Source organism: Ornithodoros turicata, chromosome 1, assembly GCF_037126465.1.
Source record: "Ornithodoros turicata isolate Travis chromosome 1, ASM3712646v1, whole genome shotgun sequence".
In the NCBI taxonomy this organism is placed as follows: domain Eukaryota; kingdom Metazoa; phylum Arthropoda; class Arachnida; order Ixodida; family Argasidae; genus Ornithodoros; species Ornithodoros turicata.
The window spans coordinates 7763145-7779525 of NC_088201.1; the positions used below are offsets into that span (position 1 = coordinate 7763145).

General features: G+C 42.4%; 1 protein-coding gene across 1 annotated transcript in view; it reads left to right on the plus strand.

Moving 5' to 3' along the window:
- Positions 1-16381, plus strand: part of LOC135377421 (bromodomain-containing protein 8-like) — a 25897-nt gene continuing 9516 nt past the window's right edge. The window contains exons 1-11 of the mRNA XM_064609810.1: positions 1-49; positions 427-520; positions 6417-6486; positions 6561-6610; positions 8170-8289; positions 8372-8452; positions 9570-9774; positions 12656-12895; positions 13190-13412; positions 15518-15692; positions 15796-16055. Of these exons, the coding sequence (XP_064465880.1) occupies positions 34-49; positions 427-520; positions 6417-6486; positions 6561-6610; positions 8170-8289; positions 8372-8452; positions 9570-9774; positions 12656-12895; positions 13190-13412; positions 15518-15692; positions 15796-16055 (1534 nt within the window). The 5' untranslated portion in view covers positions 1-33. The remainder of the gene's footprint in view (positions 50-426; positions 521-6416; positions 6487-6560; positions 6611-8169; positions 8290-8371; positions 8453-9569; positions 9775-12655; positions 12896-13189; positions 13413-15517; positions 15693-15795; positions 16056-16381) is intronic.

Below are 16381 nucleotides of genomic sequence, written 5' to 3' on the forward strand. Positions count from 1 at the left end.
CAATATAGAGGGCGCTCAGATCGGGTGAACAAGATGGCGTGTTCTTCAAGTATGACTTTTTATTTACCAATTTCATTTGAAATTTTTAATTCATTATGTGTGCCTCGTATGACAACATGCCACTGCCTTGGCATTGTAGTGCGACACACCGGAGTGTAGTTTGTAATGTTTATAGTTGCCAAGAAATCAGTAACGTGCGGTTGCAGTTACGCAGATATGGAAGTTTCGCTGCATCGTTTCCGAGCGATGCAAATTTATACAATAAATAGGTTGAATGTTACGTTTATATACTTTCAAGTCAGTCCATAGTTATTCGCTATGCTGATGCGAGCTTTAGTACAGATGGAAAACATGTCTATACGTTTGTAGACGTCCATGATTTGAGCAATGCTATCTGTCATGTATTCATCGTCTCCTTTGTTGCAGAATACCGGTTGAAGCAGACACCCACAGATGTATGGTCGACACGAGAAAGGCTTTGTTTAGCCTCATCTGTACTCAGAAGTGGGGACCAGAATTGGTACGTCATTCAAATTTCCCGTGGTGACGAGCGACCACAGTTTCGTATGGCGAAGTGATGTTGTGAATGCACGTTTTTAAAGTTGACATCTATGATATCACAAAAGTAGTTCAGGTGCAAAACAAATAGTTCTGCTAGCTTTTTCGTGGTGGTATATGAAGAGGAGGGAAATAAAATTTTCCTGTCATGTTCCCAAAATACGTGTCATGGTCGAAGAAGAGCGAAGTCGGCAAGAATGTGTGATGCTGTAAACTTTTTCTCTGCTCTTTTCATTTCTTTTGCCATTGGGCAGAATGGAGCTTTAATAAAACTACTACACAAATATATGCAAGATATAAACTTATGTAGATGCCTTTGCACAACTACCAAACTCTACTACACGCATGAATAATGCTGTAACTGTGCCAGAAAAAAACAAAACAAAAAAACAAAATATCATTTCCCCATGAAGTGTCAAAACAGACTTGGTTTCTAATCCCTGAAGAATGTGTTTCTAAACTTGTCATTTTTGTTTCGATTTTCTATTATTATTACTTTGTTCACTTTGTCTGATGTCCTAGAATACATAAGTATTGCTACGACAAGTATGCAGAGAGAATGGCACAAAATCAATTGAAATTGCTGTGCAAGCACGGTTCATGACCTTGCTATTTTGAGGCAGCGATGATGATAAGGACATGAGGCCATTTTGTTTTGTGCATTCATTGCCATTTCATTAGGTAATTATTTTAGCAGTATCAATGCACATGATCAGTGCTCAGATTTTTCTTACTCTTGCATCAAGTGGCCTTAGCCTTTCTGTTTAAGGTGAACTGTTTAACACAGAGGAAAAGATCACCTGTATCACCTGTTTGCCTATGAATATGATGCTCCTATATACAGGCCAACTATATGATATGATAGGTAGAAATCCAGCAAACCGGTAGAGAAGTACTAAGGGAGTTGCCTCAGGACAGGAGCCGCCGATATTTCGAACAGTCTCTGTTCGAAATATCGGTGGCTCCTGTCCTGAGGCAACTCCCTTCGTATATATGATACGATATATTTGTACTCATATTTATTGAGTAAAAATATTTGGCATTTAGGATGTATGTTGGGGTAATGTTATATCTTCATGGTATTTATTTGCGAATAAGTTTGCATGCTATATATAGGCATCTGTAATTTTGGAAATTTCAGACTTTTCTGTCATTTAATTTCAAGAAGGAAGATAAGTGCATAAGTTTGGGACTTTACAGATACATTGTAGCAACAGTGGCATGCTGTTTTCAAGCGTAGTTCCATCTCAAATTGAACAAGCTGTGACGTTTGATCTCTCGAATTGAGGTGAAAAAAAAAAAAAAAAGTTGACGCCATTGGTGAGTGAAGAAAAATAAATGCATTTTGAAGTTCCTGCGTGACGCAGTTCGTGAGTTGGGAGAGGGGGAAGAAATAAAGTCGCGGGCGAGTTTGAGTGCCTCCCGCCACAATACCTTTTCGCTCATGGCCAAAATTTTTCTTCCTTACAACTTTCCACTTGCCGTGTAATGGGTGTATGCATTCGAATGATGCCCAGTTTAATCCTCTGCTGGATTTGCAACATATAGGGCGTTTGCCCATGCAGGACAACACCTCATAAAAATTCCACTCGCATTTATCTCAAAAACTCACTGAAAAAAAAAAAAAAACTCTCCAAAATTGAATAGAATCTAGAAGGATACATGAACTATGTGTAGAATAAAACGTGAAATTCGATCTTTATCAGTATAGTCAGTGCGATTTTTAGATTAACTGTATAAAAGCGATCCTTCATGCCATCCCGTAACCGCGGACAGCGTGGAGGCATAGCCCTCCTCCTGTTGTGTTTCATATCCTCGAGGTTAATTTGTGCTGCCCTTTGTGAACCTTGCCCAAACAAAACATCTACATCTGGCACCTCCGAATCTGATCCATTGTCTCCTGTAGAGGCATGGTACGGCCATGGCTGAGGCCCTAATCAGATTACAACGCACGTCATGTTTCCTTGGTTTTCTCCGATGGCCTGGGCTTGTGTTCATTCCCACGATAGGTCTGGACTCACAAGCGCTGTGTACCCTTTTGCTTCTGTTCGTAGATATTTGTATGTTTTCTAGTTCCTAGCACTGGTGTTACACTGTTTTTCACATCTGCCTCAGTGGCATCTTCACTGTACAGTCCCGATGGTTTCTATTGTGCTGACTACTGTGTTGTACAAGAAGAAATTTATTTTCACAAAGGCCTTCTGCTTCTGCTTTCAGCAAGCCAAAGCTTTACGAGACAGAACGAACCCGCCGTCAGAGGTCATATTAAAGAACAAGTAAAAGTAGTTGCACAAGTAGTAGTAAGGTTAAAGTAGTGCAGAAGTCATTTTTAACACCCGGTTTTCTTTCTGTAAAACTGTCAAGTAGGCCAGTAAAATGCACCATGAAAAGTAATTCATCCCACGGAGCCATAATTATTGCAGAAATTGAATTTAAAGTGTGCAGTAGAAAGGGACCGTATGCAATGGCGGTGGAGAGCAGTACCAGCCCGCGCCCTTGCGCTTACGCGGCATCGTCTGCGCTCGCTGATTAGTTCAGAGTATCGTCTGCTAGTCAGCTGTTCGGGGCTCTGAAAAAAACATTGCACACAGGGAAACTCTGCCGGGACAATGAAATCCCTCACGTGCACGGTCACCCTTTCAATTCCTAATCTTCCCCTAGGGAACATGTTTACCATCTACAAAAGAAGAAAGCCCTGGCACAAAAAAAAAAAAGAAAAAACAGGCGCAGACAGTATGATGTTACAGTGGGGTTTTTTAGATGAACACGGCTGAAATTCGTCACTTTTGCGAGGTGTTGTCCTGCATGGGCAAGTGCCCTTTCCGTAACAAACGGAGCTGAAGATTAAACCAGGCGTCATATGAAATCTCTGTAAACGAGCTGTAAAATGGTACTTGGCTGATTTTTATCCGCCTCGTAGGTGGTCCAGGAAGCCGCTCTGAAGGCAGCTCTTTTTTGCTCTATGAGCCAACTTTGTCATTTTTTTGCGGATAAATGGAAAAAGATACAGCGCTAAAAGTGTGTACACCCACTGCATGTCAAGTGGAGAGTTGTAAGGAAGAAATTTTGGCCATGGGCAAAGAAGCGCTCAAACTCGCGACTGTCTCACCTCAAAGGCAAGTTCTTCCCTCTCTCGCAACTCACAAATCGCGTCATGCAGAAATTTCAAAATTAATCAATTTCTCTTCACTCACCAATGAGTTCAACATATATTTTTTTTCACCTCAATTCAAGAGACCAAATGTCACAGCTTGTTTGATTTGAGATGGAACTTCCCAGCAGCCAAAAGCAGTGATGCGTACGTCATTAGTGATACTTCTTAGGGGTTTGTCCAGCACCTGTTGATAATGAAGGACCAGATCGCATTCTGCCATCCTACAATGTATACACATGTTTTCTTTCACCTTGCTGTCCTGGCGAGGTAGAAGTAGTTATCTGCAGACTTAAGGAAACCAAGTGGGATATGATAAAATATCAGTTTCATTTATCAAAAATATAGTTCATTTTATAACTACACCTCTCTCATGTATTTTTAACGAGCTAATAAATGAAGGACGCTTTCCCAACAAAATAAAAATTGCGAAGGTCTGTCCCATTTACAAGAAAAGGTAACAAGGTACAACCGGACAATTACAGGCCAATATCCATTTTGTTCATGGTCAGCAAAAAATAATAGAACGACTACTACTTACTAGACTTGAGGATTTTTTTGATAAAGCATCACCTATTATCAGAGTATCAGTTTGGGTTCCGAAGAAACAAATCTACAGAACTGGCTGCTCTTTCTATCAGCGAACTGATTAAACATAATATAAATTCAAAGCTTTTAACCAGTGATGGCCAGTAGTTAACTACATGTAGTTAAACTACTAGTTAAACTACCTGATTGTAGTTAAAAGTAGTTATCAACTACTTGCAGAACTGTAGTGGCAACTACTAGTTAAACTACTATTTCGAGTAGTTAACTACAGGAGTTAGGTTACTGCAGGCGCCAACTACTTCCGATTTTGCCGCAAGCTTTACGGCACGATTGTGCTTGTGACTTTTACTTCGAGCTACTTGTTTGATGAGAACGGAGATGCAGAGCAATTGTGCCATGCATGTGTACTAAATCTTCACTTTTTTCATTGCTTGCAATTTATATTTAGGTGTCCAAGAACACTGTAGAATGGGATTGGTGTTGATCAATCATGGTGTCAATCTCTTTAAATACTTATGTTATCCACTTGCGAGTGCTAGACTTCTCCCATTTTTGCCCGTTAGTTTAGTTATAGATGTAGTTAAAATACATTGCAGTAGTTAAATAAGTAGTTTTAACTACCTCCCCTGAAAAGTAGTTGAACTACTAGTTAAACTACTCCATTGCAAAGTAGTTAGTAGTTGTAGTTAAACTACTGTAGAAGTAGTTAGTGGCCATCACTGCTTTTAACTATGGGCGTCTTTGTGGACCTCCGGAAAGCATTTGACATCATTGATCACCCATTGCTATGTGTGAAGTTGGAGCACTACGGAGTTTGCACTGTCGCTCTTAGTTTACTTCGTAGCTGTATTTGCAGAATCGTAGGCAATTTGCACAACTCGGGGGGGGAAGCGACTTCACTCCTTGGTGTCAGTTCGTCCGGTGCCCCACAAGGATCAATTCGAGGCCCGTTTTTATTCCTCACTTATATAGGCGAATTGTTTTTTTATTTATATACACAAGTAATTTTGTATGCAGATGACACATCAATTTTTTTTACAGAGTCATGATATTGTGGACTTGCATAGAAAAGCTAATAGCGTTCTTGCAAGGTTAAATACTTGGTTAACCCCACAATCAACTTGTCATCAGTCCAGCCAAATCCTCCCATGTCATATTTAAACCACCGCAAATGCACATTCCTTTACATAGCATACTTTTAGTCCTCTGTACACACACTATCGTAAAAACGTTCATCGGTAAAATTACTAGGCCAAGTATTCGATGAACATCTCTTATGGCATGGACATGTCACGCACGCTTGTAAAAAAATATATGCAAGTATATACGTGATTGTCAAACTTGGATTTCTTTTTCCGCTATCACTTAACGGTTTATGTGTCACATATCCAAAGTTATGTATCCTATGGTATAGAATGCTATGCATTGACACATTGATCCACGATACACCCAGTGTATAGCTCAGAATAAAGTGCTTCGCGCCATGTTATCGCTGTCATCACAAGAAAGTGTTTCATTTGCATATAACCTATTTAATATACCATCAGTTCACGTATTGCTTATGCGTAGATTATGTGCAATTGTTTATAAGTTGAGATACAGCCTTGTTTCGATACCATATGTAAGCTTGCAGAGTAAGACTTGTGTAATTCCATTAAGGAACTTAGGACTCTTTGTTTTATCTTTGCCCAGTGTTCAAACAAACTAGATTTACTTCTCATTCCAATATCTTGCTGTTAAAGTTTGGAACTCACTTCCACTCCGTATCCATACTTGCAAATTGTTAAGCGTTATGTGTTATGTGTAAAAATACCTTGTAATTTTTAATTTTGTTTCAAGGGTAAGATGCTGGTCCCCTTGTTTTTGTTGCTGGTGTTCTTTTCGTTCCGCGTCAGATGTTTGAAATACTGGCCATTGTCTGTCTGTATGTTTTCCATTGATGACGGCCGATAGTTAGCTTGAGGTGTGTATGTAATACTGGGTCAATTTCACGCCTATGGCGTTTGATCCTTTTAGGTCGTGTCATTTTATGTATATTAATTACTCTGTTGAAATCTGTACGGCATTAATTCTGCACAAGCTGAGAAAATAAAAAACACCTGAACTTGAACTTGATATGATAAACCTACACAACACTTTTTGTTTATTTTTGCGATAGGATGTCCGTAAGCAGAGCAATTCGACCATTTGGAGAGAACAACCGGCCAAATGATTGGTTCTCGCAAAAGGTTTGTTCTGCATTCTTAAGATCTATTTCACTGTGTGAGTTCATTGTGTGCTATTTTGTTCCTTTCTTTTTCAGAACTGTGCATTGCAGTATTTTGATCTCTTAGAAAAAGTTGAATCACCAAAGTGAGTGCACCTTTTTGTCAATGTTGTACTGGGGGGAGGTGCCAGAGGATATCTAGAATGCACGTGTTTTACGCTGAATTAAAGTGTTAAAATATGAATTGTATGAGACAAATGTGTACTATATAATTCCGGTAATATTTCTACAGGTTATTTTTTTGCTTCTTTTTTGCTTTAGCTTCTGACGGTTTGATTTGCTTCATGCGTTTGATCAGTCATCCACAGTTCTATAGTAATAGCAGTTAGCTGTGCAGCTACACTATGGATGATGTACCTCAACACACCTTTTTGGATTCACTAAGTACTCAGTTGCAGCTGCATCAAGGGAGCACTTGCAGGGGCAGTAATGCTTACTTGCAGATATCTGCGGATGAGTGCGGTTGTACAGCTTGGGACAAAAGTTCACAGAACACGGCACTTGAATATATTTTTCTTCGTTCGTGTGTCCTCCAATACTGAACACGAGTCGACGAATTACAAATACGTGACGGGGCAACCGAGACAGCTGTTTTTAATTTTGTCCACTCCTGTTCGTTGCCATGGAGACAGTCCGACAAAGGAATGCATGTGTGCTGTGCTCCGTGAACGTTTGTCCCAAGCTGTACCGGCATTTTATCGATGCAGGTTAGTAAGCGTTCGATTTCCATCCACAAGCCAACATGTCACACAAACATATGCACAGATCTGCACCTATGGACACCTCTATCTGTGACTTTTGAATTTACTGCATCTATTACGATGCATGCCCCTTTTAAGGGGGGAAAACAGACAAACACCAAGCAAAGATTGCTCAAAAAAGGGTCCCGATGTTTCGAAGGCTCCTGCATTGTCAACCAATCCCGCACTCCCACAAGGTCAGCCGCGGGGGAGAACCTGCCGAACCTCTTTGTTTTAGCATTGTTGCGGCTCCGCAGCTGTGGAGGGGTCTCACTTCGAAGAATAAGTGCAGCTCATAACATACCAGTAATCTCGTTTCTGTTAGTGAAGGCAACTGGAAAAGATGTACAAATGATGCATTGTGGTAGGACATTCCTTGTGAATGTAGTCTAGTGGCTGTGAGAAAAACACTTATGCACGAAATGTCAAAATGACATAGACCCTATCGTTGTGAGAACGTTGAGGGTGGAGCAAGTTTGAGAAATAGTGCGCAAGGCGTTTTGTAATTGCCCCGCTACTACGTCGTTGTGGACCTTCATAATTTAAGAAAAGATGTTTCAGAGTTAAATGAACATATTCCAGATCTTACATCATTGCTCTTATATCGGTTTAGTGCCCCTATAAGTCGCATTTCGGCAGGATTTGATGTTACTGCTCATTCGTATATATGTCCATTGTTTCGGATGGTGCTTCTATGCATGGAATATTTTAGTTACGTAGATATTTTCAGCCTAAATGTTAACAGTTTTTGTGCATTGAAAGTGTTGCAAAGTTATTCATTACAGTTTTCTTTTCTTTTTTTTCTTTTTTTTGCTGTATTTTCGTACATAACGCCATTATAAAGGCTTATGCTGTTGATGTGCATGCAAAAAATGAAAATTGAGATTGAGGTTACGTACACCCAGGCGAAAACGAGGAGAACGCGGAGAAATCGACACTCCGGGCGCCCTGATCATCCGCAAGCTGACGATCGAAAGAATAGAAGAGCTGAAAAAAGTGATCCAGGATGAGCAGCAGAGACATAAGTATGAACATTCCTCTCCTTCAAAGTGACCAGGAATGTCAAGCTTTCTCTTTTTCTTTTTCTTCTGCTTCTTCACTATGTAGACGCTATCGTAGAGAGCTCGACCTTCTCAAGGCAGGCCATCTGGACGAAAAGCTGGAGGAAGTCTGGAAGCAAGTTCAAGAGTAAGTTGACCAAGTTACTGTGCTCTCTTCTACATTACGCTCGTTCTTCTACAAGGCGGAGTGTCCGATATTTTGAAGTGCAAAATGAAAATTTTGAGGTTACTACTTCTACCTTGTGCCTCCTTCAGATCGGCACAGATAATTATTGGGTAGTGCACTTTGGGGCACTAAGACACACTCTTTTAGCCAGCCACTTGATGTAGATAAGTGTAATTTGGCAGGAATGCCCTTGTGAACAGAAATGTTGCTGCTTAATTTTAATGACTGTCATTAAAATATGAGCAAAAGGATTTTCTTGCATGGTTCCCACTGGTCCTTGAAGCTCTTGAATACCCTGGAATTCGAAAATGCTGCTTTCAGGGTCGGGAAAGCTACAGGTTTACCACAGTTCTTGAAAACCGTTGATTTTTAATCTTTGTCTTATCCTTGTGGAGCTGCAGCTCAAATTTTGCTTATCCGAAGTGAGAGCTATAGTTTTGGAATCACAAGAGATTGGAACCACTGATTGCAATAGCAATCAGAAAGTAGGAAACTAGAAGTGCTAGAAGGTGAATGGTGCCATCCATTGCATCTGCCTTCTGTTCTACTCTATGATATGTATATAATATGCATAAGCCCTCAGTCATGTTTGTGGACTGATCACTATTGCACAGTGTTCTGTCATGTGATACCTGTGACTTATAATTATTTTTGTGAAATATTGATGTCCTGTCCATAAACCGTGTTTTACATCCCAGACAAAATTACGACTGAGCCCTAAAAGGTCTTCGAAGGACCCTAGGATTTTTGTTCCAACATTGAGTGGAAAACATGTCTTGTGTGTTCTGTTTTACATTAAATAATTGGTTCAGGAGGATAACATATGAGGCATGCTTGTTGTTTTCGTTCTTTCTGCTATTATTATGATTTTTTTTTTTTTTTTTTTTGTCATACATTTTGAAGCTCAAAAAATGGTGCATTCACAGCTTAAATTGTGCCTTATGGTACTTACGGTGCAAAATTCCTCGTTTCTGCTATAACAGTTGTTTTCTTTATATCTCATTTGTTTAGAGGATGCAAATCCTTCCCTTAATCTCTGTCCTTAAAGGGCCTTCCTATATTGCTCTGCCATTTGCAGTGAAATGCGAGCCAAAGAGATAGCCGAGATCGAATTCCAGAAATGGGTTAAAGACAGGGAAATCCAGTTAGCAGCGATCCGTGCTGCTCGTGCTACGGGATCAAAGATCAAGAAGGCACGGGGGACCCATGAGGTGCGCCGCAGCAGTTCACAGTCCGAACATAGCGAGCCTGACAGTGTTGCCGATTCACCGCTGAGTGTTGAGGTAAGGCACATTAAATGTCACGGGCGTGATGTCTACCCTCGGAATTGTTGTGTGTTTCTGCTCATTATAAAAATATGCCTGTTCCGTTTACGATTTACCAGTTGTTTGACATTAAGATCTTCAAAACAGCTGACCAGTTAATTGTCGTACGAAGATCTTCCATGTGTGTCAGTGAATGAAAACTTGGCTGTAGAACAATCTGTCGGATTCATGGTTCTGTAGATATGATAAACTACAAGGGCCTTAGGAATAGTTATTGGTATTTGCTCTGGAGCACATTCTCATGTCATCATACAGTTTCTCAGATTTGTTGGCTTGCATGAACCTTCTAAACTAGAAAAAAAAAAAAATATTGGAGGTGTTACTCACTTGGAGATGTTATTGTTATTGCTGAGATATTAATAATAATTAGGAGTAGATTTATACTCAAGGTGAGTCAGTCTACAAGGGCGTGCTGAAAAGTTCACAACCGGACCCACTTCCAGATATACAAACGCGATCTCGTGATTATAAACACAAAGAGCAATACGAAGAAGAAGAAGAGAAATTGTAGATTTGTAATGCAAAGTGTTCATTTTTTACTCCGGCTATCAACAGAACTGTGTTGACGACAACCATGAATTTTTTTCAAAAGTTGAACTTCGGTCTGTCATGAAGTTCCTGTTCATGCAGAAGACAGCTCCAATCTATGAGTGCATGATGCAAACATTAAGTGACGAGTGCCAGACATACTCAACCGTGAAGAAGCGGTATGCCAAGGAGACTTCCAGCGCTGTCAGCACCAAAAATTACCGATTGCGTCCGTGACCTCATTTTGGCACATCAATGAATCTCGGCTAAAACAGTTGTGGAGACCTTCGGCATATCCAGAGAACGCATTGGGTTTATAATTCATGGAGTGTTAGGTATGCAGAACCTGTCAGCCAAGTGGGTGCCGCAATGTTTGAATGCCGATGAAAAACAACCCTAACTGAGCGCCAACTGAGTGACTGAACTACAGTTGATGAAACATGGTTACATCACTATCGTGGGACAAAACAGTAGTCCACGGAATGGCGGCGCTATGGTTCTCCGAGGCCGAAGACATTCAAGACTCGGCGATCAGTGGGAAGGGTCATGACCATGGTTTTCTGGTGCAAGGAAGGCGTTGTGATGACTATCTCCAGAAGGGTGAAACAGTTAATGCAGGATACTACCGTAGCTTGCTCTGTCGGTTAAATGGGCTTTGATAGAAAAGGGGTGCGCAAAGCTATGGAAAGGTGTTCTCCTCTTGCAAGACGATGCACTGGCTTACAGGCAAGACAAAAAGTTGGAAAGAAAAAAGGTTCTCGAAGGACTCTGAGGCGATAGGAGCAGCCGAAGCATGTTTAGGAGAGCAGATGTCAAATTCATTTTTTAAGGGTTAAAGGAGCCCAGAAAGCTATCTAAAGGCCCGACGTTTTAGGGTTGCACTCCATGTTCCTCCCCAATTCAAATCAGCAAAAACAGGGTTTAACCCGATATCTCCCTGAAAACTGCTTGATCAGGAGGATCCAGATTCATCAGAACTAACACAGAACTTTGGAAACTGCGTCGCAAATGCATATGTATCCCATACGAAATGGCACAACAGAGACCCTGCTACCTCATTACATGAATATACTAAATTTGATTTGATTGATTGATTGATACTCTGATACTCTGTTGATACTCTGATACATCGATACTCTGTGTCCACTAGCGTGTCATGTATATTATGCCGAGCAGAGCGGAGATCTACACCTGACACAATCTGACTCGACCCGAATTGCGTTGTATAAGATTCGATTCAACCCGGTTACACCTGAATTATTTAAGCAAAATACTATAACCTGATATTGACCCCCCAGTGCTTCTGAACAATATAATCCAAAAAGTCTGGCCCTATTTATAATTAAACTCCACAGACGGCAAGCATCGCCATTGCCATCCTGCATAGTTCAGGGACCAACAGTCAACAAACAAACAGTAACACAGGAAGGATCAACAGAGGTGTAAGTGGAGAGACCCCTGGTATTGGGAGACAGTGTACACTAGACCTCCCTCGCTTGCACTGCCAGTGTGGGGGAGACTCACTGGCAGCAAAAAATGATAAGGGAACTCCATGAAATTGCACAATGGTTTAAAGTAGCACAGAAGTCATTTTTAACACCCAGTTTTCTTCCTATAAAACTGTTAAGTAGGGCAGTAAGATGCACCATGCGAAGTAATTTACACCACAGAGTCATAATTATCGCAGAAATTGAATTAAAAATACGCCGCAAAAAGCGACCGTGCCCAACGACCGTGCGTGGAACCTGGATCTGCCTGGAACCTCGCGCTGACACTATAAGGAGAACGTTCGCTGATTGGCCTGGAGAAATGTTGTCTGCTACTCCGCTGTCGTCCGCTACTTGGATGTTCAGGGTTCCGATAAAGCCTTTCTCCTTGCTCGGTAATGCTTCGGCCGCTCCTTCTATCCCCAATTCTCCGGGAAAACTGGCAAAACAGGTTTACGGCAGCAAAGGGACAAGGCGCTGACCCCCACTGACCGGCGAACCAGAACGAGTCTCCGTATGCCGTCATCGGTGACGTGCCATCGTACCTCCTCATCCTCGTTATAGCTGGAGTGGCGAGTTAAGGGTGAAGGCGCGGAGCTACGTTTATGCAAGTTTTTTTTCTGGGAAAGAAATTGCGCACATCAAAACCTCTCGCGCTATTCGGTATAATGACACATGCACTTTCATCAGATGTCTTAATCTGAAATTTTTTTGGATGGCCCTCTGTACTCCTTTAAGTATCAAATGTAATCATGCAAAACAGCAGTGTCCTAGTCTTAGTTTGAGCTTGGACTGTCGCTTGAAGTTGGAAGCATTTACTACAGGTGGAAGATGTGTCCAGCCCCTTGCCCACATCTGTGCACCGGAGCGACGGAGATGTCATGTCAACGCCCCAGAGATCCCATCCGTCCCCAACTCTAGTGACCGTAACTCCTTTAACGCCTCCAGCAGCATCTACTTCCCTCCTTACATCTTTATTGAAGTCTCCCACGCCAGCCAGTCCAGTTTCTTCATCTTCGGGACTGTGTTCTTTGACCTCTTCACCCGTTCATCAACCCAAAGAGGTATGTTCATACAAATACGGCTCATAACACACATATTGTAATTGATGTTTTTAATACTGGCACGCGCAGTTACAGCTGCGGAAAGAATAAAATAAGAGTCGAAATTAGCTTAATTATTAGTAATTTGCGCAGCGTTATTCAGACACCAGACATATTTCCGCAAACGAAACGGTACTTCTCTCTGCACAAGAGGTTCCCATATCTGTTCGCTGTTCATTCTGAGGAAATTACGGCATAGATAGGTATTTTTCTGGGCAAAAGTGACCAACATTGACGTTGGATTGTTTTTGTCAGGGTTCCATTCCAACAACGCTCCAAGGGAGTCCACGGGCCAGCTTACCACCCTCCTTTTTCAACCCAATGGCTGCGCGGCAACTGGCAACGGGGGCCGTCTCCCCGGGGGTGTCAAACACTTCCGGCCAGCATCATATCTCTCCAACGCACGGGGAATCTCCCCTTCATGGGTCCCGCTCCCCAGGAGGCGCTCTGTTATCTCCTCATTCAGCAACGTCATCTGGTAAGTTAAATGGTTTTCTGTTATAGTATGTAATAGTCTCTGTACCAGTGGTGGGTAGTAGTTAAACTACCTGATTGTAGTTAAAAAGTAGTTATCAACTACTTGCAGAAATGTAGTGGCAACTACTAGTTAAACTACTACGTGGAGTAGTTAACTACAGTAGTTAGGTTACTGCAGGCGCCAACTACTTCCGATTTTGCCGCAAGCTTTACTCGTCTAGTGAAGCCTCATTTGATGTGAAATAATTCAGCAACTTAGTTTATCGAGTAGGCGCAGAAAGAATCCCGCTGCAAGCTTTGTAATTGACGATCGTAGCAGTGGCCTGAGCCAAAGTTTATCAATGCTTGTGATTCATATTTAGGTGTCCAACAACACTACAAGGGATTTATGTTGACGGACAACGTTAAGTAGTTAGTGGCCGTCACTGCTCTGTACAAACCATATTTGCATATTGCATAACTTACAAGCTCGTGTAATCATTGCACTCCCAGGTGTTGTTACTTGATATTTTCCTGCATATTGAAAGCACGCTGGTGTTGTCACGCTACCAGCGCTACTGGCCTTTACGGCGCAGTGCCAGCCACGACAGCGCATGCTTTTGAGGATGGGGAGCTCCGTGCCAGTCACCCAAGAAGATGAAACAATTGAACACTCGGCAGCATGTCGAGTAGTTGCAGTTTTGATACATGTGGTTCTTGTTTTGCATGGTTGTGCTTGCACTTCAGTATTCTTGGCAGTCAGTGGACAGTTTTGGAGGCTGCTGAGTTTGGAAGAAAGACTCAATGAGTGCCGAACTGAATTTACAGGGCAACATTAGGACAAAAGTGTAGTAGAATGTTTCTTGGGTGCTTTTTTTCTTTTTTCCCTTGTATAACACAACACCCCTGCTGTGACCTAGTAGTATGTATAACTAACACACCCGTTACACCTCGCTGTGCTACCAACCTTCGTCCGTTTTCTATCGTCAAAGCTATCGGATTTCGTGAACCAATAGCTGAGGTTGTCCCGGACTACTCTCTACCTCCGGTTCGGCGCGATGGTGAGAGCGATGGGGATGAGCGTGATCGGGATCTCCCTCACAGTATTAACGTATCGGCTTAGCGTAGGGCATACATGCCTATATGCACATGTACAGTAAAACTATTTTTACAGTGAAACAATGTGCTGTTCTCATGAGGCAAGCTGACAACAATAAAAACAGCTTGCACTTCAAAAATTTTTCATGAACAGTGAACTCCTGTGTTGGCATTGTAAGTGCTGGTGAAACAGACAGAATGGAATTAAAGGGCAATGACATATTGTTCAGAATGTGGGATGGTTTAGTGATGAGCGCACCTCAGAAGGAAAATGAAGGTGGCAAGTGCTCTCTTCTTGCACTGACAATGCCTTCCACATTTGTCGTGTACGCGAGAAACTGCACGGTTTCACCCAGGGAAAGGTAACGGAAACGGTATTATACCGGAAATATAGCAGGTAACGGTAACGGAAACAGAAACGGATATCGCGCAGTCAGAATACCTGAAACAGAAACGGAAATGACAAAAATTTACGGTAATACCCCTGTCCATAGGTGGGAAGTTTTCTATCTGCCAGAGGTGGCCGGGACACAATGCCGAATGTGTTTCCTGTTGCAGTTTATGGCAGTTGTTGAAAAAGCCAATGCAGCGATGGGAATTGAACTGACCACTATGCTGTGCTGGGCACGGCTTGCTTACGGCTTGCCAAGGGGCTTCATTCAGCAAATGCGACACACACTGACTTTCTTCACATTCCCCTACACGTTTTCTCGTACACGCATGGACATAAAAATGTGGGACCAGGCAACAACATCTGGTGAGCATGATGGCAAGTAACTATGCTGAAGCTGGAACGCACAAACAGACGAACGCCACATGAGCCTCGAGATGCCTGAAAACATAAAATCATCATCATCATCATTCTTACAACTGAACAGTGGGCAAATTTGGTGCGTGCTACATTAGTGAAGTCCAACCGCGCTGATATTTTGGTAAAACTGGTTGAAGCTCTCACGATTTGCGGGGGTGTTGTTTAGCGTACAAATTAAGGCAGTATGATATGCATTTAACCGGGTACTTATTCTTTAGCCCCAACGCTCTCCAAGTTGCTGGAGTTGCCCCCGAGTACCCCAGGCGGCAGGCTGCCTTCGTTGCCTTTCTTCACGTCCCAAGCGAGCTCACTGCCACCAACCGTCACCCAAGTTACAGTGCCCGCTCCCGTGGAAATTCCAACTACACAGAGCACTGACACGACTGATGCGAGGTTGGTTCCCGCCCAATAACCGTTGCGTTGATCTTCCCTCTTAAGATCTATTGAAATGTTGTTGTCGAACGCAGTTCATGCGCATCCATTTTCATTTTTCTAGTTCCTCCAATGTGGAAATCCCAACAGAGAAGGAGGAAGAGATAATGTTGACAGAGAAGCCAGATGTGCCTTTTCCTTCTACGGACGTCGTGGAAGAAATTCCCGTTCCCGAAGCGGAACCGGCACCTCCGACGCCCGAGGCCACGGAGCTCATGGAAGAGCCATCCGAGGAACCGATACCCATTGAAAATGAAGTGAAGATAGATGTGAAAGAAGAAGAGATAGAGGTTGAAGAAGATCAGATTGTGTCATCTACGGAAGGTATGCCGTAACTCATTGTGTGTGCCCTTTGTTCCGACACTGTTCAGGGGCCGTTGACATTGTTTGCTTGTCGTGAAACTTACTGGCGCAGAAATAACAAAGACGTAACATCTTGCAACAAAAGGGGCAGTGCGCGATGCCACCTGGATCCCTTAACACGTATGTAGTACCGTAATTTCCGTATTAGCCGTGTTAGCCGTACCGTATTAGCCGCGGCTTATGCACGATTTTTTTTTTTTTTTCTCACGAGCGTTCTGGGGCTTATCTGATCACCATTTTCCCCTGGTATTTTCCCCGTACGCCGGTTTTAACGAAAGGGCCGAGAG